This window comes from Artemia sp. Qi Xiang Cuo, chromosome 2 (genome assembly GCF_049724085.1).
Source record: "Artemia sp. Qi Xiang Cuo chromosome 2, ASM4972408v1, whole genome shotgun sequence".
In the NCBI taxonomy this organism is placed as follows: domain Eukaryota; kingdom Metazoa; phylum Arthropoda; class Branchiopoda; order Anostraca; family Artemiidae; genus Artemia; species Artemia sp. Qi Xiang Cuo.
In genome coordinates this window covers 69476294-69503294 of record NC_142795.1, presented here as the reverse complement: position 1 = coordinate 69503294, position 27001 = coordinate 69476294, and the positions used below count along the sequence as shown (strand labels likewise).

Here is a 27001-nt window from a genome sequence, read left to right as displayed (position 1 = left end):
ATCGCCAAGATGAGACAATAACCGGTTTTCACGGTCTTTATACCAGACAATTAGCTTCGTTTCGATGGAAAATTACATTGTAGCTATATTTTAATTAAATATTTAGTTGGCATTTTGGCTAGGTTAGGTTTCATTAGTATTATTCACCAAGCTTCACCTTTCGAGTGTGTACAATATAATATGGAAGTACCCAAAATTTTTGCAGATCTTCCCACTGTTTTTTTTATAATTAAGCAGTTCTGAAAAATTGTCCCCCCCCCCCTTAAAGGAATAAATTGCTATGCACCTGATAATTGCTAAAGATAAAAAAAAATGTTTGATCAAAACGAAATCACAAACAAAGTGATAAAAGATTAGGGACGGGTTTTTATTCGAACGATATAAATCGTCCTTGCATAGACATTAATGCGCATTTATTTTGACTATCCTTATCACCATCGCCAGTTCTAAAATTCCATGTTTGTTAGAAATAGTAAAATGCCAAAAAATTGAGGGTTCCATTAATAGTCTTAAGCAGACCAGACAAATTGTTTCTGGAAAAAGAAGTTACATATCCGCGATAAAATAAAACTCAATATATATTGTTAGAAAACTAGGTACTTATCCCTTATACCCAGCATACTCAAGAGTTACGCTGCGCAAAGCTCGAGAACAAACCAGTTTCATCTGTCTGTATTAAGAGACAATTAGCTTACGCTCAGAGGAAAACGAGTGACAGGTGATAGAATACATTGGACTTATATAATTTGGGCTATATATTTGTACACTAGGGGGGTGGGGCGGGGGTAAAGTATTTGGACAGCGTGAAGTTAGAAAACAATTCTTACTTCATAATAGGCAGAATAATTGTAGCTAACACATTTTGCATGCAGACCCGCTATACTTCACCCCCTCCCCTCTAATTGTGCAAATATATAGCCCAAATTTGTTTCTAAAGTATTAAATTTGCATCATGTTTTGGTATTTTTCATTAGGATTAACCGAACTTCACTTGTTGAGTGTGGTGGGTATATGAGATAAGTACCAAAAATTATCTAATTGCCCGTTTAAAAAGTAAACTGGGATATATTATGCTTTCCAACATATTTCTGAATTTTGACACACTTCTTAAAGACAGCCTAATACGGTTCATTTCCAATTCCTTGATTTCCCAGGTGTATATAAAGGGGGGGGGGGCAACTGGTGTATACATAAAGGAACCTTTGGCTAGCCTTTGAAGGACAATCTCCTCGTTATTCTGCCATTTGTAACTAGATCCACAAGCACCCCTCCAAACAATTATTCTAAAAAAGTTAATGAGCCCTCTCCCTCCTCTCTCTAAATATGAAAGTGAGTATCTGTTCTTGCCTTTAAAGGATTATAGTATATACCCCTTAGCTTCAACCTGTCTTAGGTTTTACCTGGGCTTGTACAGGCAATTTCATGATATCAGAGTAGTAAATCAGACATAATAAAATAACTTATAAGCGGATATTCATAGCAACCGGGCATAACAAATAATTAAGAATCCCCTCGTGTCCTTCACGCGAGTTTTGGCTGTGCTGTGCAGTACAGTACGACGGTAATCTATGCAAAACGAATGGAAGAGACCAAATAGGATAAACTAGGACAACTGTAAAATCAGACATTAAATCAGCTATAGCGCAAAACAAAGAACACCTTTCGTCTAGTATTTATCAAAATAGTCGTAAGAATGGGAAAAAAGACGCCAATCTGCAATAACTGTTCAAGGACGTACAAAGGGGAAGCCTTGGATCCCGCCCCCCCAAATCCTGAATTTCCCAAATTTCTGGGCATTTTTTATTAAAACTATCAACTAAATTTTTCTTTTAAATTATTCAGCCCCCACCCCCCCTCCTCTCGAAAAAGTTCTTGCGTAGTTGCCTGCAACTGTTCAATGCTGTTATCAACTTGCATAGAATTTACGCAAGCTTTTCCTACGCTTTCCCGAGATTTTTCAAACATACAACTTCTCATAATAAAGCAGCAACAATGAAAATCGAGTGGTACTTTTGTAGAAAGCGGTAAGCGCGTGACAACCGTATTGAAGATCAGATAGGATAACACCCGGTACTTCAACGAGACGCTGTATAAAGATAGGCGTTACAAAGGGTTTCTCACTCCGGGAACTATATTTAAGCTTTAGTTTTTTGGGGTTTAGGGGGAATAAAAGGTACCGGATAAGTTGAGTTGATTAGGTTACGTATTTAATATATGGTATTCTTTACCCCCCCCCCCTAATATGCATAGCCCAAACTTGTTTCTGTACTATTATATTTTTCATCCTATTTTGTTTTATTTCATTAGTGTTAACAAAACTTCCCCCTAGTTTGAAATATGCATGTTTTAACTTTTGATTCTAAATATGTCATAAAATCAGTTTGGAGTTATTTGTCAAGGCCAATTGACAGAAGAGAATGTTTACGATTTAATTCATAAGGGGACAGGAATTACACACAGTGAAATAGGGGAAGAGACCCGAGTAAAAATTTTGAGCCCTCTAGCAGAGTTGGGCGAAATCCTGCGCCCCGGTCCGAATCCCAAATATTAAAGCCAAAATACGAGTTTTCCAACAAACGGTTTGTTGTCAAAATTTTTACTGAGGTCATCTAAGCACAACAAAACCCCCTAGTAAAAGCCGGTACTCCTGTATTAAACGTACTCTTTTATATACTGCAATGGAAACCAGTCACGAATAAACCGTTTTTGACGGGTTAATTCAAGACACCGCTATAGAGTAATGCTATGCAAAGCGTGGTTTTCATTGCGTTTATGATATTTAAACTGTTGTTTTTGTGGGTTTATGGGGGGGGGGTGCCTAGGTTAGGTTATGTAATAATATATGCTATGCTTTACCCCCCCCCCCCCCTAATGTGCAAATATATAGCCCAAATTAGTTTTGAAACTATAATATATTAATCCTATTTTATTTTATTTCATTTGCATTAACCAAACTAGCAGTATATAAAAGAGTACGTTTAACCGCAACCCTGTGAGATACCAAGATATTTACGGGGTTTCCCATAATTCCTTATGTTTTCCGTACAATTCGTCTATTTTTGTTTCTTTCTTTAAAATTCTGTCCCTTTCCTCTTCCGAAATCAGTTTATGCAAATATATCTATGGGAGGGGGGGGGGGTATCTCAAGGTTCAGATTTCAGTGCAATAAAAAAGAATTATTTTACTGTCCGTATGCAACATTAATGCGTAAACGGTGTAGCAAGGGAGTTCCTTGTGTACGGTTATCTCTGACCCACATTTTCCAGAATGATATTTTATCCGTTTTACTCAGAACTTACACGTGTCTAGTCGGCAACTAAGCACAGTTCCCTCCATCTCCTATAACATATTCTGGCTACAGTACTAACAAATATGAACAACATATCGACTATTGGTATTATATGGTGGCTGCTTCGATTAATGTTATCTGTATTTGTTTGAGTCATAATAAGAGCTTATCCTGAATTTTACTAACCAGCCGTTTTACTACTTTTTATTGAATGATAGTTTTACCCACAGTTTATAGAATTATCCAGTAAGTTTATCGCAGATCATTTCTGGTCTTCATTCTCGGTACGAACAAAAAGCTCCTCCCACTTCTTTCTGCATTAGCGGGTTAGTCTGTTTCCGTCAATCAATGAGAAATTGTTACAAACTGCATTATTCGTAATAGCGGGTTTCCACTTGTTTTATGTCCTAGAGAAATCTGACTTATCTACCCATGAAAAGATCTAAAGCCGTTTATGTTTATATCTGCAAAAACGTTCTCTGGAGCACTCGCTCCTTGGTCCGGGTTGTTATAATGGGTGAGATCGGGTATGATCATACTGCTAATTCTATGAACTGTGGTTTTACCATAGGTAAGCGAAATGTATGTTAGCCCTTCAAGTACCAAGAACGGCTACAATGAAATCTGATTGTTTTTAACTGGTAAGTGGAAACTTACACGACCATATAAAAAAAGGACAAAGATCCTCCAGAGCTATTGCTGGTGCATAGGTCGTCAAATCAATGTTTCAGTTGCTTTTTTTTTACAAGGACAAGTAGCAAGCCTGTCGCCCAACCTTTCGGTAGCGGGGATTGATCCCTGTACGACGTATTTCCAAGCAGAGAATCAATTCACTATGCTACCAAAATACACAACCATATATACCTTTAAAAAATCAGGAATTTCCTAGGGGCAACATATGTTTTGTTTTGATATCGCTGATACTCTCAGAAATATCGACCGTACCTTAGAAATAAGACATCAAGCATCGACTGGCTTGAAAACCTATGACGTTATTCAACAACATAGAAGATAGTTCGCCCACTTCCTGATGCCGAGCTTTTGTTACGTTCAGCCAAATTACACACTGGTACATCTCTATGTAATTTAATCTATGGCTTTACCATAAGTAAAGAATCAATAAATTCTTACCTTCCAACCTGCAGAACTATTAGTATCCCCTTTGTCCTTGAAATACAACACATTCGCCACCATCCAATCATAAATTTGCGACAAGGTCAGTCTGTTTTCAGGACTGCTTTGAATAGCTTGTGTTATTAAATCCGCATACGATAAATTACCCCAGGCATTACGCCGCGATGAATTCTTTTTTGGAGCTGACGGCACCAAATGTGGTTCTACTTGACCCATACCGGCAAGGTTATGTAGGGGTTCGAGCTCTCCAATTGGTTCCAAAGGACGAGCATTATCAAGGTCATTTTGCTCTTCCTTAATATCAAGGAATTCTTCTGGACCTCTTAGAGGCCAGGTATTCGATCTAGCTCGTTGCTGAGGTTCAAAGTGACCATTCTCAATATCTTGCAATGTCAACGTTGTTGGAATGTTGTGCTCCATTTTGTACTAGAATTCACAAAACAATTAGCTTCTAAGTAGTACATAAGTCAAAGCAAAACTATTTAGTAATTTGAACATATAATTATAAGTGCTCATGGAGTGTAAATTTCGGGACTTCTGGAGCTAATGTCTTTGATTTCAGCCGCTATTGGCGCATACAAAGAAACAAGTGAACAAACACCGCAGTTCATTTAAAATAATTTTCTTCTTTTTTTAAAGAAAACAGATTTTACCCACCCGGACAAATTCTGAATAATTCTCACCAAATTAGCTCTTAGGGAGCTTGAAAATCCCTACATTTTGTTTAATCTGCACATTATAATTACTTATTTATGGTACAAATTATCTGCAAAAATACTCGTCTTTTTTTTTTTTAATTTGGTTTGATTTTGGCGAACAGTTTCTATTCAAGAGTTTTGTACATACTGGAAGTTTTTGTACACGTACCTCAGGGGTGTGGGAAAGGATTCCTGGTAGTGAATTTATAAAGGGTTCTCCTACAATTACCAAGTATGGTGCATGACCAAACTAGCGTTTCACTAAGATCCCGTGATTCATTCAGAAGGGGTGCAATGTGGTGTACTAATAAAGGACTAAGCCCCTGATAAAGGGTTTAATTACTCATTGCGAGAAGCAAAGGCTCATAATTTTGATAAAATTCTAGATGAGGGTTCTTTTGTCTATCTTGTAAAGTAGTTGAGTTACGGGAATGAAACTTCCAAGAATAGTTCTAGAGCCTCATAAGTCCCCCGGAAGGTATTCTCAATTACCTAGCTCCATTCCTTCCTCCTCTAAAGGACATTGACCTTCGATGACCTTTTACGATCTGTGTTATAAAAATGAAACCTTGAGATAGATGCACTGGACAAGTGAGGCAAAGGGAAAGTGTTTTCAGCCTCAAGCTTTTGTTCCATCTCAATTCTAATGTTTTAAAGATTTGTAGATCTATTTCTTAAACCTAAAATGCGGCTGAAATAATGGGAATTGCAGTTCCAAAAGGCAGAGCCAATGAAAAAGAGACTGAAAACCCAAAGTTGGGGTAAAAATATTTTTTGTCAAATCTTAGATCGGTATAGACTTGTCATCTCTGCAATCTTCTAAGCTCTAGAAATAAGAAAAGGATAGAGATATCAGCAGCTTGCTAACACCTTCCCAGGGTATATTTTAGACTCTGGATTCGTTCTTGGAAGTTTGATTCACTGAGCTCTCGACAACTTTCTAAGATAACAAGAAGCCCCTTAACTAGAGCTTCACCATGCTTTTTTTAAGTCGCGACATAAGAAAAAAAAATTAATTTTGCCTTAATGGCAAATTTAATTAACGAAAATTAAAATTTAGAAAAAAAAGGGGTTGCGATCAATAATATCATAAGTAGACAGTTGGGATATGTAGGTTAATAAAAAAAAACCTTAGTTTTTCTTAGTTGCCTAAGGGCAAAACTATAAAGAAATACCAAATTCTTAAATTTATATAACAATCCCTCAAGCAACAGCAGTAAGTACAACCATCTTTTACAGTTCCATCACTGATAAGAGTTGTGTCCGCAGATTCAGACAACGTTTGTAATTTCTCTTATCGACAATGAAATTGATACAACTCAAAAATAATCGAGATTACATAGTGAATTATTTCAAAGCGTTTTGTCTATGCGTTTGCGAAAGGCTTCAAAATAAAATAACAGATATAAGCTGCCCTTTTACACAAGAAATGAACATGTAACAAGGTGAAAAGAAATTAAACTTTTTTTGGCTTCCCTTAGAAAAAGTTTATATGAATCTTAGAACTAGAAATCCAAATTTACTGTCTAGTGTAGAACAAAGGTAATTTCACTTTTAGGCAAGATTTGGCATCTCTTCAAAACTAATTGACAGATAAAAAGTTATTCTAGTCTAAAGCTGAGTCTTGTAGCTGTTTCACATTGGCAATCCGTAACGTAAGCCAATTAACGTAAAAAAATAAAATGGTCCATAATAGGTTCACTAAAAATAATCCACCGAGGACCTTCCCATTCCCTATTTATGTATGTTCACATTATGCGCTTTTCAAGCTTGGCAAATCTTTGTCAAAGTGCCAGAAATGGTGCAGTTGAGCGCAAGAGTAGATCTTTATACAACGAGTAGTCATGCTGAAGCGCCATAATCGTTTAGAGCCAAATAGAACCCACTAGATATAAACTAGCATTGAAGATCAGCTTGTTTTTAACTTCTTTGGTATTAGTTTAGGACAGCCAGACCCTCAGAGAGCTTGATTACCAATCTTTAGATAAATAAAAACGTTCAGAAATTCACGGACAAGAAAATGTTCCATCTCAACTAACAAGAACTAGCAAATCAGACAAATCTTGTTATGAGTGGGTCTGGCGTTAGCTAAATCTTTACGTTAGTCAAATCTCATCGTGAATCTATCTTTAAAGAGTTATTTGTCTCCTGTCTGATGAAAAACCGAGCAATTGTCCCAGATCTAGACCTTGCCATTTCACGTACAAGAATATTATTTAGGCATACAAAACTTGCATTAACCTATATTTAGTTATCAAAGTTTAGGATATTCAATCTATTAGACAATATATAACCACAAAAACGAACTTTGCCCTCCATAGCCTTTAGCCCACCTGAGGGGCAGTAGCAAATACTCCTTCATCCCACCTGTGTAAGAGCTGTTGCTTTAGGTCTTTCCCAAAAAAATTTCTAGAGATTACAGGTCCTTTCTAATTGTCCCATTTAACAAAACTGTCACAGGAATATCCTTAGGATATGTTCTAGCCATCTAAGCCACTCTTTCGAGATACATATATTTTAGTGTGCACAGACCCCTTTTTGACAAAGAATAGAATTTAGCCAAAAACAAATACAAATTTTTGCCTAACTGCACCCATTCCTTGCGAAACACGAAATTGACTCGGACAATTTTTTGCCTTAAGAGAGGATTTTTGTCCACTGCAATTTCTATAAGTTTATTTTTATTTTATAAAAAAAAGCAAAATCCGTTCGTCAAATAGTCTTTTCACTTTTCTTACTGTTACTGTGTTAGAATTGGAAACTTTGTTTAAAACAGACGAAGTTTTGTATGTCTTCATATATAATTCATTAGAAAACAAGAGAATTATTTTGCCATGTATCATATGGCTTTACGACAATGTAGTCTGTATCGCCAGTACAGACTCAGGTTTTTGTACAAACTACAATTTTTTTTACTGTAATTTCTAATTATTATTAAATTACTTACACTAAAAATATTAAAGTATTTAAATTGTAGCTATTATTAAATACTGCTAAAACCAAGAACTAGTTTTTATAAAAAAAAATGGTATTTGCGTGAAAAATAACTAGTGTTTTATTTCGATTCCTTTTTTATTTTGAGACTTAAATGCACACTTCAAAGATCTGTTTTCTGCAATCAAAGTGATCAAAGGTTTTAGTTCGCAAGGAGGTCAGACTTTAGTCGCAAGAAAAACACAACGAAAAATAAGTGATTGTATAAATATACAAGGAATTGTGTTAAAGAGCGAAATTTTGACTAGGGATGCCTAAAAATTTTATATTTGAAACATTTTGATTTTGACCAAAGGTCGATTTTAAAATTATCTTATCTATTTAAAACCATATTTTATAATAAAATATCTATAGCCGAACTGGCCGGACATAACAAAGAACACAAAGGAATGAATATAAAGACGAAAAACGGATCTATGGCCAGTAAATGAAAACGAAGAAAAACAACAACAAAAAATAAATATTTCGCCCGTATCTAACAAGGCGTCTTCAGCGTAGAAAAAAAACTAAAACAAAAAATATATATAAAAGTAAAATAGACTATAAAGCATTCAGGCTTTTATCCGCTTCGAAACGTTCATTTTGAAGGTGAAAAGACTTCCAGTAGACTCATTCCACTCACATTTATTTTATCGATAAAATAAATATGATTTAGGGATTTAGGTTAAAGGATAAAGAATTTAAACTGTGGGATTTGTGTGTGTGTAGGGATTTAGATTAACTGATAAATAATTTAGGTTGCGGGGGGGGGGGGCTTGAAAATTCAAAAGAAAAACAAAGAAAGACATGCGAATTCTACAAATGTACAGGAGGTTAAGTCGGAAATGGCAAAACGTTGAATTGGGAGAACCCCTTGGAATCTAGTTCCAATCTACGGGTTTTCGACAGGTTTCTTAGAAATGTAAAAAAAGGGATATTTTTCAGCCATGTGTAAACATGGATGAAAAAAAAAACTTAAACCATGCGTAAAAAAACAACTTAAGAGCGACCAAGCAGAGCTTGCTTGGCTATGCGTTGATATAGTAACCTTTTCCACTTTATTCCCTCTATTTTCAACATTTTCAACTATTTTTTTTCTCTCCATTTATTCATGTACGCATTGTCACTGAAAGCTCTACAGTTAGTCAAATCAAGGGAAAGACTTGTAAGAACCGGTGCAAATCACGAAAACAAACCGATTTCTAACTCTTAATTTCATAACCTATTTTTAACCGAATTTAACAATAGATATAGTCTTTTCTTCGATTTACACATTTTCTCTTTTGAAGCCAAGAATTTTGTATTGAGTCGTTTGAGTCCAGTGTCCAGCATAGCACAACCTAGAAACATCCAAAGAAGAAGTGGAGCTAGGCTCTCCCCCGGAATACCCCTAATTTTACGTTTTCTTCTATATTTTTCATATAAATTGTCAGTTTTTTCGCGAGGGGGGAAGAGGTTGACGAACTTAGCTCCCCCAAAAACAGTTTCTTGTGCTAAGTCTCCTAGCCTAGTCGCAGTTATATTCAAATTTACAAAATTGCTTACTGCAGTATAATTCTGACACGAAAAAATCCCTTGCCCCATCTAGCGTTCGTGCTCATGACTGCTAATTTACCATGGATAAATACCACTGAAGAATTGCGTGATGTTAAATACATTAAATAATAATTAGCGAAAATTCAAATTTGCTAGATAAGTTCAAGTCAATTACCACCGTATCTAATATGACAGATCGGCAAACAATTTACTATTTATGAAGTCCGCAGGATCGCTAGACGGCAGCACATGTTTTTTGTTGCGAATAGGACTGGTCAAGGCTTATAGACTTGTTAGTCAGAATAATCTATGAGTTTATTAATACTTACCAATTTTTGGTCGAAAGACAGAAGAAAAAAAATCGTGAGGAGTTGCAAGGAAAAAAATAAGTCAAGGCACAGGTTTGACCCTTGGGGAGGGGGAAGGGTATTTTAAACCCACAAACATGTTTTTACAGTCCTACGGATTTGACCGTTTCCTGTGTACAAGTATGACCAAGACGATTGTTGAAATACATGCAAGTACTAATGCTCCTCTTCCATGTCAATAAATAGATTTAACACTAATTATGTTTGTAACGTATGAAGGGAAGATAGTTAGAACGAATGAAGTCCATTTTTTTATTAAAAAAACTGAATTTGCAACATGCCAAATTTTGTGTACAAAATCCCTACTCCAGACACGAACACAAGACTTGACTTTTAGTGGCCCAAATTACGGGGTAAAAAATAAACAGGCGATTTGTATGAAAGTCACAGAAAATTTAGGGGGATCCGAAAAATCTTAGCCGAGGGACTCCCTCCTCCTCTGCTCATGCATGAGCTACTGTGTACTTGAGCTCAAAATTAAAACTGTTACTGTGTTAGTTGGCTCTAGAAATTTATAACCAACGATAAGGCCCGAAACACACTTGGCGTTTTTTATCGAGCGTTTCTTAGAGGTGTATAGGATCGTTTCTTAGAGGTGTATAGGATATTATTGCGTCGGACCCAGTGGGCGGCAGAAAAAGAAACTCTGTAAAGCAAAAGTAACTGCAGCAATGCAGCCGTCCATAGTCTCTACAATAAATGAACGGCAAAATAAACAATTATTTTAACGGCTACACTGAGATGGTGGTCTATGGCGCTAAATGGAAGCCGGACATATTCGGCGGTTTTTTTTTTTTTTTTTTTTTTTTTTTTTTTTTTTACTGCTGACTACTGCTGACAGAGAGTGGGTCTGAAGAAGGTATATCATAGAAAATAAAATAATTGGAAGTCATAAATAAATTTCTTTTCACGAGAATAGAGAGGGCAATTGTAAAAAAAAGCAATTAAAAAACTGGATAATTTGATTAGGAACTTCCCAGAAATTCCAAGAAGTTTCAAGTGTAAGGGGTTTGGACCAAAATTAGCCTCTGCCTTCGACTCTGCCACTGCCAATCAAAGCCTAAATATCATAAATAAAAAAAATTAGTTTTAGTTCAATTTATGCGCCCTAAACTATATAGGCCTACTATTCTATTAAAATTTGAATTTATTTACATTAAGAAAATGTCTACCTATTGGTTTTCAGAACAGCTTCTAGTTTAGCTGCCCCCCTCCCCAATGCATGTACGTGTAGTTAATTCATACGAACATAGAGGGGGCGTACGCCACCTCCCCATATTCGTAAGTGTAGGGGAGGGGACATTTATCGTTTTTCAATTATTTTCAATGAAAATACAAAAAGGCTTATAATCTATTTATGATTTATCAATGACCTATAAAATAGATCTATTAAATTAATACGATCTATTTATGATCTTTTATCATTGACTTATGTTGTGACGGTGGAATGTTTACCGCCCAGTGTCCGCGCTGGAGTAGCAACGGCAAAAAAAACTTACGGTAAAAAAAAAACGCTAATAGGCTACTGTTATTTTAGAGACATGACTCTACCAACTATTGCCTCCCAAAGTAGTGACTCGCACAAAGAGCAGATGCAAAATACAAACAGATACCACAGAGTGGAAAAAACGCGCTAATTACGTAAGGTACAACCAATTAAGTACTTCAAAGATATAGGTTATTGTCAGTGGCGTCAATTCACAAAAATAGGGGGGAGGGGCAAAATCTATTTTTGAAAACCTAGGGGTAGCATTTTTTCCATGAAAATGCACAACAAAGGCATTTTTCTATGAAAATACCCCCCCCAAAAAAAGGCATTTTTAAAAATCTAGGGGGGGGGGGGGCAAATACTTCCTCCTTTTGGCACGTTATTGAATAAATTAATAAATAATTAAAAAAAATTTGTAATAAAATAAGTATTAAAATAAACTTAAGGATCAAATTAAGTATTAAATAATTTGTATTTATTGGTGAGGTATCTTGGAGTACCCAAGAGAAGACATTCTCTTTGGGTAATTTACGCCAAAATGAAAACTTTACAGTGTTTACACCGTAATTAGCGGAGTGGAATCAGAAGCACCACCGTAACTAAATTTCGTCACCCTGTGTGAAATTAAATTAGCCATCCCATACTGACGCACAACCCGAAGTAGTAATTCAAAAGGTGGTATGTTACAAGACGAAAATTTTACAGCACAGTGAAGAAACTAAATAATACACTCTGGGTTGTTTTTTTTTACTCTGATTAACAAGCAGTTGTTTGTATAAATAACTTTTTCAGACAAAAAAAAATGGAAAAAAAATCTGATGTAAAAACATACCTTTTATAACTATAAGTGTATATAAATATATTTCAGAAAAAGCTAAACTTCTACATATCTCAATACCAAAAAAAGACACAGAAAAACTGATTGAACGAATCGATAGAACGTGCTGAATTTAATACACTAAAAGTCTTAGTTAGACATGTCGCAAAACGACGTTTGAATTCCGACAGCTTAAATGGGATATTTCCTTCTCTAAAGGTGAAAAATTTCTTCTGTAGCCTACAAATACGCATGCACGATTCACAGTTATTCGTCGATTGCGCGATAGAAGATCACACGTCCAAAATCAAAACACCCCTGCAAAAATAATTTATAATCCTGTTTAAACGATTAGTAAACAATTTTCAAATGAGATTTATCCGTTAAATTCTTCCTTGTTCAAAAGACAGTACTTACTAGCAATCTACTATCCGCACACTACAATTTCAAAAAGATTGATTCCAAAAAGCTTGTTTTTCTTTTGAAGATTTCACCTTGGACGACTGTAGTATGGTAAAGGTGGTGAGCCAGTCAGAAGCCTCAAGTGATTTTAACCTCAAGTTTTTTTTTTGTTTTTTTTTTTAAATATTGCAATGCCTTCAAAGAGAAAACAAAAGAAGTGGCGGTGTAATATCTCTTGTTTTACAAAAAAATCCTACTCCGGACCACCATTTGCAGCCCACGTCGCTAGGCCACTAATCTAAGATATTGACATAGCCTAAAACTAGAAACAAGTTCAGGGACAGGTCTGAGAGTAGCAGTTCGAATACACCTATGATAGCCAGTGGGCAACTCCTTACCATTATTTAACTTTAGGATACTTTAAATAAGTTAGAACAACACAATAAATGATGGCTATATCGACAGAAGGGGCTTGTTTTTATTGCAGAAAAAATCCTCAGGCATGGCTGTTGCTGAGGCTTATGATTCTAAGTGGGTAAAACTCCGGACGGTTACTTTTCGCAGTCTTGGAGCGTTGTTGAGCTAGGTGATCGTAACTTTCAAGGACGAATCTACAGCCCAGAGTAGTAGCCCCAAAAGGGTTCTGGTTAAGATAGCGGTAAACACGCGATAAGTGAAATTTCGTTAATCTAATGAAATAAAACAAAATAGGATGAAAATATAATAGATTAGAAACAAATTTTGGCTATATATTTCCATATTAGGGTGGGGGTAAAGCATAGCATGTGATAAATACGTAACCTAACCTAGATAAATGATTGCAAAGCGTTGTTTCTCAATGAGTTACAATATTTAAACGATTGTTTTTTGGGGTTTAGGGGGGGAAGGTACCTAGGTTAGGTTACGTATTTAATATATGCTATGCTTTATCCCCCACCTTCCCTAATGCTCAAATATATAGCCCAAATTTGTTTCTAAACTATTATATATTCATCCTATTTTATTTCATTAGCATTAACCAAACTTGACTTCTCCGCGGTGCCCGCATAATGCAGTAGTACCTTAATTTGTACCATCTGAATCAGCAGGTTAAGAATTTCCCAAGATTTCCAAAGGTAGGCTACCGTATTGGGTCAATATAAACGAAATCATATTATTGAGTTAGGAATAAAGTGAATACACCATTCGATGCCTTTTTTTATGCTGATTACGAATAAAAAAAATGGCATCGAATGGTGTATTCACTTTAGTCCTAACTCAATAATATGATTTCGTAGATATTGACCCCGTATTGTACCAGGAACACTTAAATTGTATCAAAAATTGCACCGCTTTGGCAACGCTAAAGATTAATACCATTAGATTATCAATTCAACACAGCTCCCAATTACACAGGTCACTGCCGTGACAATTTTGTCCCAGGCCGCCTACCCCTTATGGAGCCAAATACAGGCTAACTCTAGGCTATATTCAAAACTTTGCTGTTTCTGTTATTTTTTTTTAATTATTTCTCATCAACAAATTCGTTCATTGTGCGAAATAATGTCAACTTGAAAAAAAAAAATTAGACCGCAAAGCTGTACATATCCTTAAATTGGACTGTCCCTATTAGAGGGAGGGCAAGCTGAGAAGATAATGTCATGGTAGCAACTAACATATTTCGAAACGGCGTTGAATGAGAAGCCATATGTTACTGCTCTTTCGTGATTATAATATCAAAATATTACTTTTGTGATTATACAACACCAAAATATGACTATTGCTTATACTCATGAGTAAAAAAAATCGGTATTGTTTTTAGCAACTTACGATCGTATAGTCTTCCTCAATTTCCGTATCTTGGAAATGACCTAAAGCTCTTTCATTGCCCAACATTAAAACAATCTTTTCTCTTTAAAACGTGATCAACGACTGAAAACCAAGTCGGCCTCGGCGAAGAGAGAGGAGGCCAAGGAGGCGTACTCCCAGCGCGAGAGGCGGAGCTAAATCTACAAGTTGGCTGGCGCCAGGGTTCAAAAAAGTTCAACAAGTTTCCGAGGATTCAGTTGTAAAAAAAAAACGGAAATAAAAGGGCTTTGAAAAATACAAAGTACTGTGAATGGGGAGCTATGTGACAAAATGTTAATGCGCTATACAGAAATGAAGGTTTCGGCAGTAAAAAAAACTTGATTCTTTGTAGATATAAAAATAGAAAAGTATAAGAAAAAAATTTCGTAAATAAAATATGTAATCGAAAGTATATCATAAAAGGCCACAGGGCCGCTTGATTTTTTTTTTTTTGGGGGGGGGAGGGGGCACCCGATTTGACCCCCCCCCCTCCCCTTCCATCGATATATTTTCCGACTTGTAAAACGGCAAAAACGATACGCTTAAATAAACTTTTATTGCATTTCTGTATTTTCAGAAAACAAATTAAGAAAAACTGTTCAATATTTAAGAAAAAAGCAAGTAAGAAAAGAGATAATATTTTTTTTTAAATAGCTGTCACAGGCCCAACTGGGCCAAAATCTAATTTCGGAATGAAAACAAATAACAGACAAATATAAAAATAGGTTTAAAAACCATCATACCTATAAAACTGGCAAAAAACGTACCGTCATTTTATCAAAATCGCCAAGAAAACATATCAATAAAAAAAATAACATGTGGATACGCATATGGGCCATGAGATAGAATGGTTCTGAAAAATATTCTCAAAATGTAAAAAGAAATCTTTAAACACGTAAATAAATGAAAATTATAGCACACACTTGATATGTATTAATGAAGATAATCATTGAAAGATAGTGCGTATCAAATGATTCCATTTCTTCTGAATTCAGAATAGGGGGCTTCTTTTCAGAGGCGTAGCTATGGTTTTCAACGCCTGTGGACAACTTTTTTTCTCCCGTCCCCCAAATCATAGTATTCAAGAATAAAAAAGAAAATAAAAGAAAAGCCTCCAGTTTGGTGTCCTTCAGAGGCTGCACCTGAGAACGGCCCTCCCCCTGTCTACTCCCCTACTTGTGACAACACTTATAAGAAAAATATTCAGAAATATCCAATGGAATACCAATTCCTCAAGCAAAGCCTTACGTAAATGATAAAACAACAGGTTTTTTGTTTTTGCCCTGAAATTTTCTCAGAATTAGCCCGTAGATCTTCTTCGTTTCAAGGTTATTTCTGATCGTTTAAAGTTTTATTTCTAATATTGTTCATCTTGGTTCGCTTTGTTTTAATATCACTCTCTACTTTTCGTTGAAAAAATATCGTTCTTTAGTATGGATCTTAACGCCTCTTTACGGCGTTATTTAGTTATCAAAGACATATTAACAGATGAAAGCCATACACTCATGGGCGGTAGATCTTCTTCGGTTCAAGGTTCTTTCTGATCGTTCAGAGTTTTATTTCTAATATTGTTCATCTTGGTTCGCTTTGTTTTTAATATCACTCTCTACTTTTCGTTGAAATATGTCGTTCTTTAGTAAGGATCTTAACGCCTCTTTACGGATCTTATTACTGAGCATGCAGTCCTTTAGCCTAAAATTATGAAATAAGTCATGCATGAGTCATGAGTCAAGCACGACAAGGACAAGAGTAATGTTTTGGGCGAATCCAAGGGCACTGCGTCCTCAAAGAGATTGGGAAGACAAATTTCTGTCGGTCAACATGCCGTTACTTTTTCACCTGGCTGAAGATAGAAGTTCATGTAGGAGTTACGTTAATAGACAGGTGAAAGGAGAGGGCCAAAAACGACCTTTGAGGACGGATGGTATTTCAGTCCAGTAAGCCAAGTCCTTTAATCAGTCGTTATTACGGACAACATTTTAAAAGAGATTCATATTAGCTGCCACATCTACAAATTCTCTTTGATACCAAACATGTATGCAGGATGTAGATTTTTGGCCCTGTCCCTCTCTTCAGAGAATCTTGATATTTTTCCGACTTTGCTTTAAATTTCTAGGATTGTATTTATGATTTGCCAATTGTTAGCGCATATTTACTTTTATTCCCCACCGAAATTTTGCGAGGTATATGCAAGACACATCGTAAGTGCCTGTCTGACAAAGGAACTCTTTTATTATGATTTTGTATACCTTTTGAAGCTTTCTTGACTGTGAAAAGCCGAGCCATGCTTATGGACTTATCACTCCGATGAGTGAAGTAAGATAACAAAGCCAATGCACTAGTTTATTTACTTTTTTTTTATAAATTGTTGGTAGTGAAACTATTGGAAAGATAATGGTCCCTGTCAACATGACGTGGATCCCTCGTCAGCCCTAGGTTCTAATAGAATCAGTTAAAACACAGATATTATCCTTTCATCACTATAGGCCTAAGTGTTAGTAGTGTCGTACCAATAAACAATTTTCTTTTATAAAAATAGATTCTAAGATTAGTCTGGATTGCAGGTACCCTTTTTCGTCGTATATTAAAAAAGGCAACATTAAGCAATAGGGACAACCTTTTTGGTAGATAAGACAAAAAGTTTTGTGGGCTTCTATGCTCTTTGCTACCCTTTATGTAATTCGCAGCACTATTACGACCAAAAGTGGAGAATCTTAAAATGGCTAAAATAACATATTGAGGCAGCTGGTAGAACCACTGGCGTTTGTCACCTCTTCGAATATCCATCGCAATTTCGCGGAAAATAGTCGTTGAATTGGGAAAGAGACATTAGGCATTAACATTCTTTTCCTCTAATTTCACTGTAGATAAACATTTTCTTTTTTCAAGGAATCTTGCCTTTTCAAATTGCAGGCAATAGTGCCGCCAAGATTTCATTTTGTGTTTAGGAACTCCTCCTCTTTGCAGCACGAGAAGGGCTTCAAATAGGATTTTTATCTCTTAAAGCTATACATTGATTGACAATTTTCAAGAAATGGTGGGTTTCATATGTGACTTAAGGTAAAAAAGACTAAGGATTTATTTTTATATAAAGTACAATATATACGATGCATACTATCCATTGAGTCTTTAAACGCCTGTTCAATAGTGTCAGTAGATACACCAGTGGTTCCAAACCACTGGTTACAGAATTTATATTCTGTAATTCAAATTTTACCTGTATTCCTTTGAAGGGAGCTTAATAGGTAATTAACTAGGTATCTTTTCTTAGGTTGTCCTCTATTCATATTTTATACTGATGAAAAGTATTGTCTGAATACAACACCTTTTATACGATGAATAAAGCCAAAACAATACTATCATGTATCTTTGTTGCTCTTTAAATGGATACGAATGTAACGTCATTCACAAGAATTTTTTTTTTTTAATTAAGACTCTAAAGTATAGTTAGCCGAAAGGTGCACGTCCTGTCTCTGACCCACCAAAATATAGCCATGCCCCACCAGTGGAGCCTGTGCCCCACGTTGGGAATCATGGAGGTACACACTCAGAAAAATAAAGTATATATATTTTGTATATATTTAGAATAAAGTATATTTATTCTAATTTTTTTATTCGAATAAAGTAGAGGGAGTAGTTAATAAATGAAAATAATTAATAAACTAGTTATTAATTACTAAAAAAAATAATTATAATTAAACAATAATAATAAGACCAACTTAAGATACTGATGGATGATTTGCAGCCATCTGTTGTTGGCCTATATTAGACCTTTTTTTGATCGTTCTAATGGTTCACTTTTGGAAATGCCTGGTTATTTTTATGAACGACTGAACCGGGCCTCAGATAGGAAAGGGAGGTCTTGCTCTGGAATTTGTATATTCTATTCGTAAAGGTCTTTCTCGGAATGCGGAAGGAGTTATCAAATCACTCTTAGTTGAAACATTTGGCCACTTGATAAAGATTGGTTGTTGGTGAGGTTTATCGTACTCCAAGCAGTTCTATTCTAGATTTATTAAATATTCTTAATGAAACAATAGAATTGGTCCAAAACCAGCCATGTGATAAGGTTGTCATGGGTGATTTTAACTTAAGTCTTTCGGATGATTCTTCTTTGTCAATAGACTTTCCCGCAGTAATCCTTTCTTATGGTATACTGCCAACGACGCTTATACCTACTAGAGTAAATGATACAACAGACCCTCTAACTGACAGTATTTTTGCTTCTTTACCAATTCTTAGTAGTTGTGTCTTGGTAAGCAACGTTTCAGACCATTTTTCTATTCTTTCGAAGTTAGTCCTTCCTGAGCCTGTGTCTAGAGTAGAGGAGGGGGTACCAGCGCGGACAGGACATAATTTATGGATGTTTTATGGTTTTTGACAGTGAGAATTTGAAAAACAGGAAGTATGTCACATTTATGGATGTCAACAGCAATTCATGTCTGTTATATGGATGTCAACAGCAATTCATGTATGTTATATGGTTTTCTCACTGAGAATGAAAAAACAGGACCTTTCTCACTTGGAAAACCATAAACCACGTGGTCCTGTCACGAGTAGCACATGTGAACTTGATTTACATAATCGCTAGGGGAAATTATTGATTCATGAAGGGGAGAATTAAGAAACATTAAGGCTTCTTTAATCTTAGGTCTGAGGGATAAACATTCTTTAGGTCTGAGAGAAAAATTAATATTTTATTTTCAAATAGGGCTTCATTGATCTTTAGTGTCAGGAATTATAATTGACATCACTTGTTATCTTGGAATTATGCGGGAGTCTAAAGAGATAGAAATTCTATTTTTAAATACGGCTTCACGGAGCTTTAAGTCGGAGAGATAAATTGATATTCTAGCAAAACCCTAATAGTTTAGCTAGGAAAATTTATGAGATGAAGAGATTAACGTAGGAAAGGGTTTCCTAGAAATTTGAAATGCGTTAGCGCAGAGATGCCAAACAAAAGGAACACGCTGAAATTACGTTTAGGGTTTATTTGGGCGAAACCGTTTTATCCATTTTATGGGATTATTTTGGCGAAACAGTTAGAGACATTTTGAAAGAAGATTTTAGGAAAGGTTTTAGAAGTGAATTTGAGGGTGAAACTCTGTGGTCGTTATAATACACAAGTTCCATTTGAACAGTGTTGTGAGGTCCTCTACAACAACCCCAAAGGGTTCCGATCCCCCACCCCAACCCCAAAGGAAGCCCCCGGTACTCAAAGGTCCCCCAAGCTCCCATAGAGCCCCAACCCTCCAAACGCCCTCCTCAGACCCTCAAAGGCCCTCCTCTGGTCCTCAAAGGGCCCCCCGGACCTCCAAAGGGCACCCCGGACCCCAAAGGCCCTCCCCCGGTCCTCAAAGGTCCCCCGGTCCCCAAAGGCCCCCCAGGCTCCCAAAGGGCTCCCCAGACCCTCAAAGGCCCACCCCGGGGCCCCCAAAGGCACACCGAGCTCCCAAAAGACCACCGGGGTCCCAAAGACCTTCACCCGGTCTCCAAATGTCCCCCAGGCTCTCAACCGGCCCCCAGGACCTCCAAAGGCCCCCCACCGGTCCCCAAAGGTCCCCCAGGCTCCCAAAGGGCACCCCACCCTCCCCTCCCTCTCCTCCCCCTCCTCATACCCCCCCCTCCCCCCTCCCCTCCCCCTCCCCTCCCCTCCCCTCCCCTCCCCCTCCCCTCCCCTCCCTCCCCATTTTTTTAATATTTTTTGTACATTGAGACACAGAAGGGACACCCTCCCCCAAGGGTCCCCCCAGCACCCGCCCTGGGCCCCCCAAAGGGCCCCCTTGCCATTTTTTTAATACTTTTTTATGGCGTTAGTTTTTATTTTCTTTAAACGGTACCTTAATAATTTCCTTACGAAGAACAATTTCAAACCTCAAAGAGTCCCCTCCCCAATTCGTAAATACTTTCTTTAATTTTGTAATATGGTATATTTTTTTTACTTTTTACGTATCTTAAAAAGACATGAAATATGCTTACGGCTCTATAAATCATACCCTGTGATTGTGCATGGACACGACGTGGCTTTTCCACTCGTACTCTTTGGCAGCTTCTCGACACTACCGAGTTTATTGCATGCATTAAATCAGTATTTTTTACGCAGTGGAAGGATCAACGCACAATTCATATCTGTAAAAAGTGAAGATGAATTACTCGACGAAAGTATGTGCATATGAAAAAATCATTGTCGTGTTGAACGCTGACAAGGAGAAATACCTGAACTATGAAACGAGTGCAAGTGGAGATCTTATTGGCAATGTATGCATACGTTGTCATGACAGTGAGGAGTTAAATTCCTTTGGTGTACCCAAGAATTTCCATCACGCAAGTGGTGGATATGCGAGAGTAACATTACCAGAGAAATTAGTAGTCAAAGAGAATGCCAACTTAAAAATAATAGTTGATGAAGAGGGACAACTTCTAGCTAATGGTTCTGGTAGCATGTTAGCTGTTGATAGATCTTATCGTAATTCTTCCGATGTTAGCATTCGAATGAAAGCAAAAGGAAAAAGAAGACATACATACAGCTGTATCATCATCATAAATCATATCATGTCAATGTGCTAAAACTGCTATCTATGTAAAAATAATGTGACAATAGACAGTGAAATCGCAGGCAGAATAAAAAGGACATTAGCAGACAATATCATCAATGAATATAAAGATGAATTGACGGAAAGCGAAGCGCAAGTGTACTAATAATGTATAATAATGTATTTAACATATTTTTATATCAAAATTCTACATGTCTTTATTTCATTAAAAATATCTAATACATTATTTTGTTAAGTTTTCATTATTTTTAGGGTATGCTAGAACGTCAAACGTTAAGAATATCTATTAAAAAGGTCAGAGATGTAAGAAAAATAATTTTAGAGATAATGATACTACTAGCAGGCTCAATTTTTCTTAGAAGATAGAAAAGTTCAAGTTCTCTTCTGAATTTTACCAAAGAACACAATTCAATTCTAATTTCACCAGAGAAAATAAAAAGCTTACTCTTCACTTTTAAGTTCACCAAGACATAAAAAATTTAAAGTTCACTTCTAAATTTTTCCGTGGAAGATAGGAAAAGTTATACTATGATAGTGATTATTTTCCATGAAGATAAAAAGTTTCACTTTAATTCTAAATTTTCTTAAATTCAATTCCAACCTTTCTCAAAGAGTCAAATTTAAAGTTCTATTCCAAATATTTTCCCGGAACAAGAAAAGTCCGAAGACATAAAAAATTTAAAGTTCACTTCTAAATTTTTCCGTAGAAGATAGGAAAAGTTTACTGTTATTGCGATTATTTACTATGAAGATTAAAAATTTCACTTTAATTCTAAATTTTCTTTAATTCAATTCCAACCATTCTCAAGGAGATGAAAAAATTTAAAGTTATGTTCCAAATATTTCTCCCGGAAGAACAAAAGTTCAACATTGATTCTGAATTTTCTCAATGAAAACGAAATAAGTTATTGATTAAGTCTATTTTCCCAAAATAATATAAAATTTTACACTTCAATTCAGATTTTTCTCAAAGAGATGAAAAAATTAAAAGTATTGTTCCAAATTTTTCTTAGAAGACAGAAAAGTTCAAGTTCTAATATGAATTTTATCATAGAACACAATTCAATTCTAATTTCTCCAGAGAAAATAAAAAGCTTCCTTCACAATTTTAAGTTTACTAAGGCATAAGAAATTTAAAGTTCAGTTCTAAATTTTTTCAAAGAAGGTAGGAATAGTTATACTATGATACTGATTACTTTTTATGAAGATTAAAAGTTTCACTTCAATTTTAAATTTTCTTATATTCAGTTTCAACCTTTCTCAAAGAGATGAAAAAATTTAAAGCTATGTTCAATATATTTTCTCGGAAGAAGAAAATTTCAACTTCGATTCTGAATTTTATCAGAGAAAATGACATATGTTCTTGATCAATTCCATTTTCCCAAAATAATATAAAAATTTTCCAATTCAGTTCAGATTTTTATGAAAGAGATGAAAAATTTAAAATACTATTACAAATTTTTCATAGAAGATAGAAAATTTCAAGTTCTCTTCTGAATTTTACCAACAAACACACTTAAATTCTAGGTTCTCCAGAGAAAATAAAATGCTTCCACTTCAGTTTTATGTTCATCTAGACAAAAAAAGTTTACAGTTTTGTTCTAAATTTTTCGGTAGAAGATAGGAAAAGTTATAGTATGATAGTGATTATTTTTCACGAAGATAAAAAGTTTCAATTTAATTCTAAATTTTCTTAAATTCAGTTCTAACTTTTCACATAGAGATGAAAGAAATTTAAAGTTCTGTTCCAAATTTTTCATAAAATATTGGAAAAGTTATACTGCGATCGTGAATATTCAAGTTCTCTTATGATTTTTACCAAATAACACATTTCAATTCTAGTTTCTCCAGAGAAAATAAAAAAGATTCCACTTCAGTTTTAAATTTGCTATGACATAAAAAATTTAAATCTCCGTTCTAAATTTCTATACAGAAGATAGGAAAAGTTAAAATATAATTTTGATTATTTTCTATGAAGATTAAAAGTTTTACTTCAATTTTAAATTTTCTCAAAGAAGTGAAGAAAAGTTCAACTTAGATTTTGAATTTTCTCAATGAAAATTAAACAAGTTATTGATCTTTTCTATTTTCCCAAAATAATATAAAAATTTTCCTCTTCAGTTCAGATTTTTCTCAAACACATTAAAAAATTTAAAATACTTATCCAAATTTTTGATAGAAGATAGAAAAGTTCTTGTTCTCTTATGAATTTTACCAAAGAACATAATTAATTTCTAATCTCTCCAGAGAAAATAAAAAGTATCCACATCACTTTTAAGTTTACCAAGACATAAAAATTTTAAGTTCAATTCTAAATTTCTACATATAAGATAGTAAAAGTTATACTATGAATTTGATTATTTTCCATGAAGATTAAAATTTTCACTTTAATTATGAATTTGCTTAAATTCAATTACAACGTTTCTCAAAGACATGAAAAAAATTGAAGTTATGTTCCAAATATTTTCACGGAAAGAAAAAGTTCAAAAATTTTCTCAAAGAAGTGAAGAAAAGCTCAATTTCGATTCTGAATTTTCTCAATTAAAATGAAATAAGTTATTGATCATTTATATTTTTTTAAAATAATATAAAATCTTCCACTTCAGTTCTTTACTTCACAAAGACATAAAGAACTTTAGAGTTCAATTCTAAATTTTTCGGTGGAAGCTAGAAAAAGTAATACTATACATCTGATTATTTTCCCGGAAGATAAAAAGTACTAGCTAAATTTAAAATGTTATTAACGAAATGAAGAAAAATTCTAGTTCTCTTCTGAATTTTACCAAATAACACAATACAAGTCTAATTACTCAAGAGAAAATAAAAATGTAGCAAGTCAGTTCTATAATTCAAAGTGAAAAATAAGTTTATCGTTCGTGTCTACATATTTAGGTGGTAGATATAAAAAATAATAAAAGCCATGTGACTCTTTAAACGTAGATATGACACATATATTATACTGTTCAAAATTTTTCACAGACGATAAAAAAGTTCAAGTTCTCTTCGGAATTTTACCAAAGAACACAATTCAATTCTATTTTCTCCAGAGAAAATAAAAATCTTCCACTTAAGTTCTTTATTTCACAATGACATAAAGAAATTTAGAGTTCAATTCTAAATTTTTTGGTGGAAGATAGAAAAAGTGAGACCGAACTTGTCAATATTTTCACGGAAGATAAAAAGTTTTAGTTCAATTTACAATTTTCTCAGCAAACTGAAGAAAAGTTCAAGTTCTATTCTGAATTTTAATAAAGAACGCGATTCAATTCTAATTTCACCAAAGAAATTAAAAATCTTACACTTCAGTTCTTTATTTCACAAAGACTTAAAGAAATTTTAAATTCAATTCTAAATTTTTCGGTTAAAGATAGAAAAAGTAATATCATACTTGTGAATATTTTCACGGAATATAAAAAGCTGTAGTTCAGTTTAAAATTTTCTCAACGAAGCAAAGAAAAGTTCAAGATCGCTTCTGAAATTTACCAAACAACACACTTCAATTACAATTTCTCCAAAGAAAATAAAAATCTTCCACTTCAGTTTTAAGTTCCTAAATAAAATAAAGAAATTTAAAGTTCTATTCTAAATTTTTGGATGAAAGATAGAAAAAGTAACACTATGATTGTGATTCTTTTCCATGAAGATCAAAAGTTTCACTTTATTTATAATTTTTCTTAAATTCAGTTCTGATTTTTCTCAAAGAGATGAAAAATTTAAAGTTCTGTTCCAAATTTTTCATAGAAGATAGAAAAAGTTATACATTGATTGTGAATATTCACACACACACACACAATTCATCTTTATATTCATTGATGATATTGTCTACTAATGTCCTTTTTATTGTGCCTGCGATTTCACTGTCTATTGTCACATTATTTTTACACAGATAGCAGTTTTGGCACAATGAATTAACATGATGGACGATGTAGGTACAGCTTGATTCTTGTCTTATATTTCTGGTTAGGCCCGTCGGGAGCTAACACCATTTAGAGTATACTAAGTTATGTAAACATCAATCAAGCAACCAGTACCAATTTCCAGTCGTTGTCCCTCGGCCACAACTATTATTTTTAAGTTTGCATTCTCTTTGACTACTAATTGCACTGGGGATCTTACTCCTGCAGATAATCCCCATGTGAGATGAATATTCGCGTTTACACCAAAGTACAATGACTCCCAATTGTCTTAAAAACGTATGTAAATTGTGCTAATGAGATCTTCACGTAAACACGCTTCAAAGTTCAGTTATTTCTCCTTGCCAGCGTTCAACACGACAATGATATTTTCATGTGCACATACTTTCGTCGAATAATTCATCTTCACTTTTTACATATATGAATTGTGTGTTGATCCTTCGACTGCGTAAAAAATACTGATTTACTGCATGCAAAAAACTCGATAGTGTCGAGAACCTGCCAAAGAGTACATGTGGAAAAGCTGCGTCGTGTCAATACACAAGCACATAGTACGATTGATAGAGCCGTAAGCATATTTCATGTCTTTTTAAGATACGAAAAAAGTAAAAAAAATATATAATATTAAAAAATTCAAGAAAGTATTTACAACATGGGTTGGGGTCTCTTCGAGTTTGGAAATTGGGAGGCGGAATGGCATTAATAAAGGATATTTTTCAGAAAGGATATAAGAAATCAATAAAACAGTATTTAAAAAATGGAGTGTGGGCTCTTTGGGGGGCCCAGGGAGAGTGTTTGGGTGACCCTTGGGGGAGGGTGTCCCTTCTGTGTCTCAATGCACAAAAAATATTAAAAAAATGGGGAGGGGGTAGGGGAGGGGAGGGGAGGGGAGGGAAGGGGAGGGGAGGGGAGGGGGAATGGGGGGGGGGGAGGGGAGGGGGTTGTGAGGAGGGGGAGGAGAGGGAGGGGAGGGTGGGGTGCCCTTTGGGAGCCTGGGGGACCTTTGGGGACCGGTGGGGGGCCTTTGGGGGTCCTGGGGGCCGGTTGAGAGCCTGGGGGACATTTGGAGACCGGGTGAAGGTGTTTGGGACCCCGGTGGTCTTTTGGGAGCTCGGTGTGCCTTTGGGGGCCCCGGGGTGGGCCTTTGAGGGTCTGGGGAGCCCTTTGGGAGCCTGGGGGGCCTTTGGGGACCGGGGGACCTTTGAGGACCGGGGGGAGGGCCTTTGGGGTCCGGGTGCCCTTTGGGGGTCCGGGGGCCCTTTGAGGACCAGAGGAGGGCCTTTGAGGGTCTGAGGAGGGCGTTTGGAGGATTGGGGCTCTATGGGAGCTTGGGGGACCTTTGAGTACCGGGGGCTTCCTTCGGGGGGGGGGTGGGGGATCGGAACCCTTTGGGGTTGGGGTAGAGGACCTCACAACACTGTTCAAATGGAACTTGTGTATTATAACGACTACAGAGTTTCACCCTCAAATTCACTTCTAAAACCTTTCCTAAAATCTTCTTTCAAAATGTCTCTAACTGTTTCGCGGAAATAATCCCATAAAATGGATAAAACGGTTTCGCCCAAATAAACCCTAAACGTAATTTCAGCGTGTTCCTTTTGTTTGGCATCTCTGCGCTAACGCATTTCAAATTTCTAGGAAACCCTTTCCTACGTTAATCTCTTCATCTCATAAATTTTCCTAGCTAAACTATTAGGGTTTCGCTAGAATATCAATTTATCTCTCCGACTTAAAGCTCCGTGAAGCCGTATTTAAAAATAGAATTTCTATCTCTTTAGACTCCCACATAATTCCAAGATAACAAGTGATGTCAATTATAATTCCTGACACTAAAGATCAATGAAGCCCTATTTGAAAATAAAATATTAATTTTTCTCTCTGACCTAAAGAATGTTTATCCCTCAGACCTAAGATTAAAGAAGCCTTAATGTTTCTTAATTCTCCCCTTCGTGAATCAATAATTTCCCCTAGCAATTATGTAAATCAAGTTCACAGGTGCT

The 27001-nt window shown here is 35.5% G+C and overlaps 2 protein-coding genes across 2 annotated transcripts in view; both read right to left on the bottom strand.

Annotated features, from left to right (window-relative positions):
• The window catches only part of foxo (forkhead box, sub-group O), a 94106-nt gene extending 79511 nt beyond the window's left edge, over window positions 1-14595 (bottom strand). Inside the window, exons 1-2 of the mRNA XM_089104999.1 lie at window positions 14516-14595; window positions 4421-4849 (exon numbers count right to left, since the gene is read on the bottom strand). Of these exons, the coding sequence (XP_088961125.1) occupies window positions 4421-4849; window positions 14516-14581 (495 nt within the window). The 5' untranslated portion in view covers window positions 14582-14595. The remainder of the gene's footprint in view (window positions 1-4420; window positions 4850-14515) is intronic.
• LOC148955550 (uncharacterized) overlaps window positions 1-27001 on the bottom strand; it is a 174289-nt gene that overhangs the window by 93780 nt on the left and 53508 nt on the right. The gene's annotated exons all lie outside the window — the stretch shown is intronic.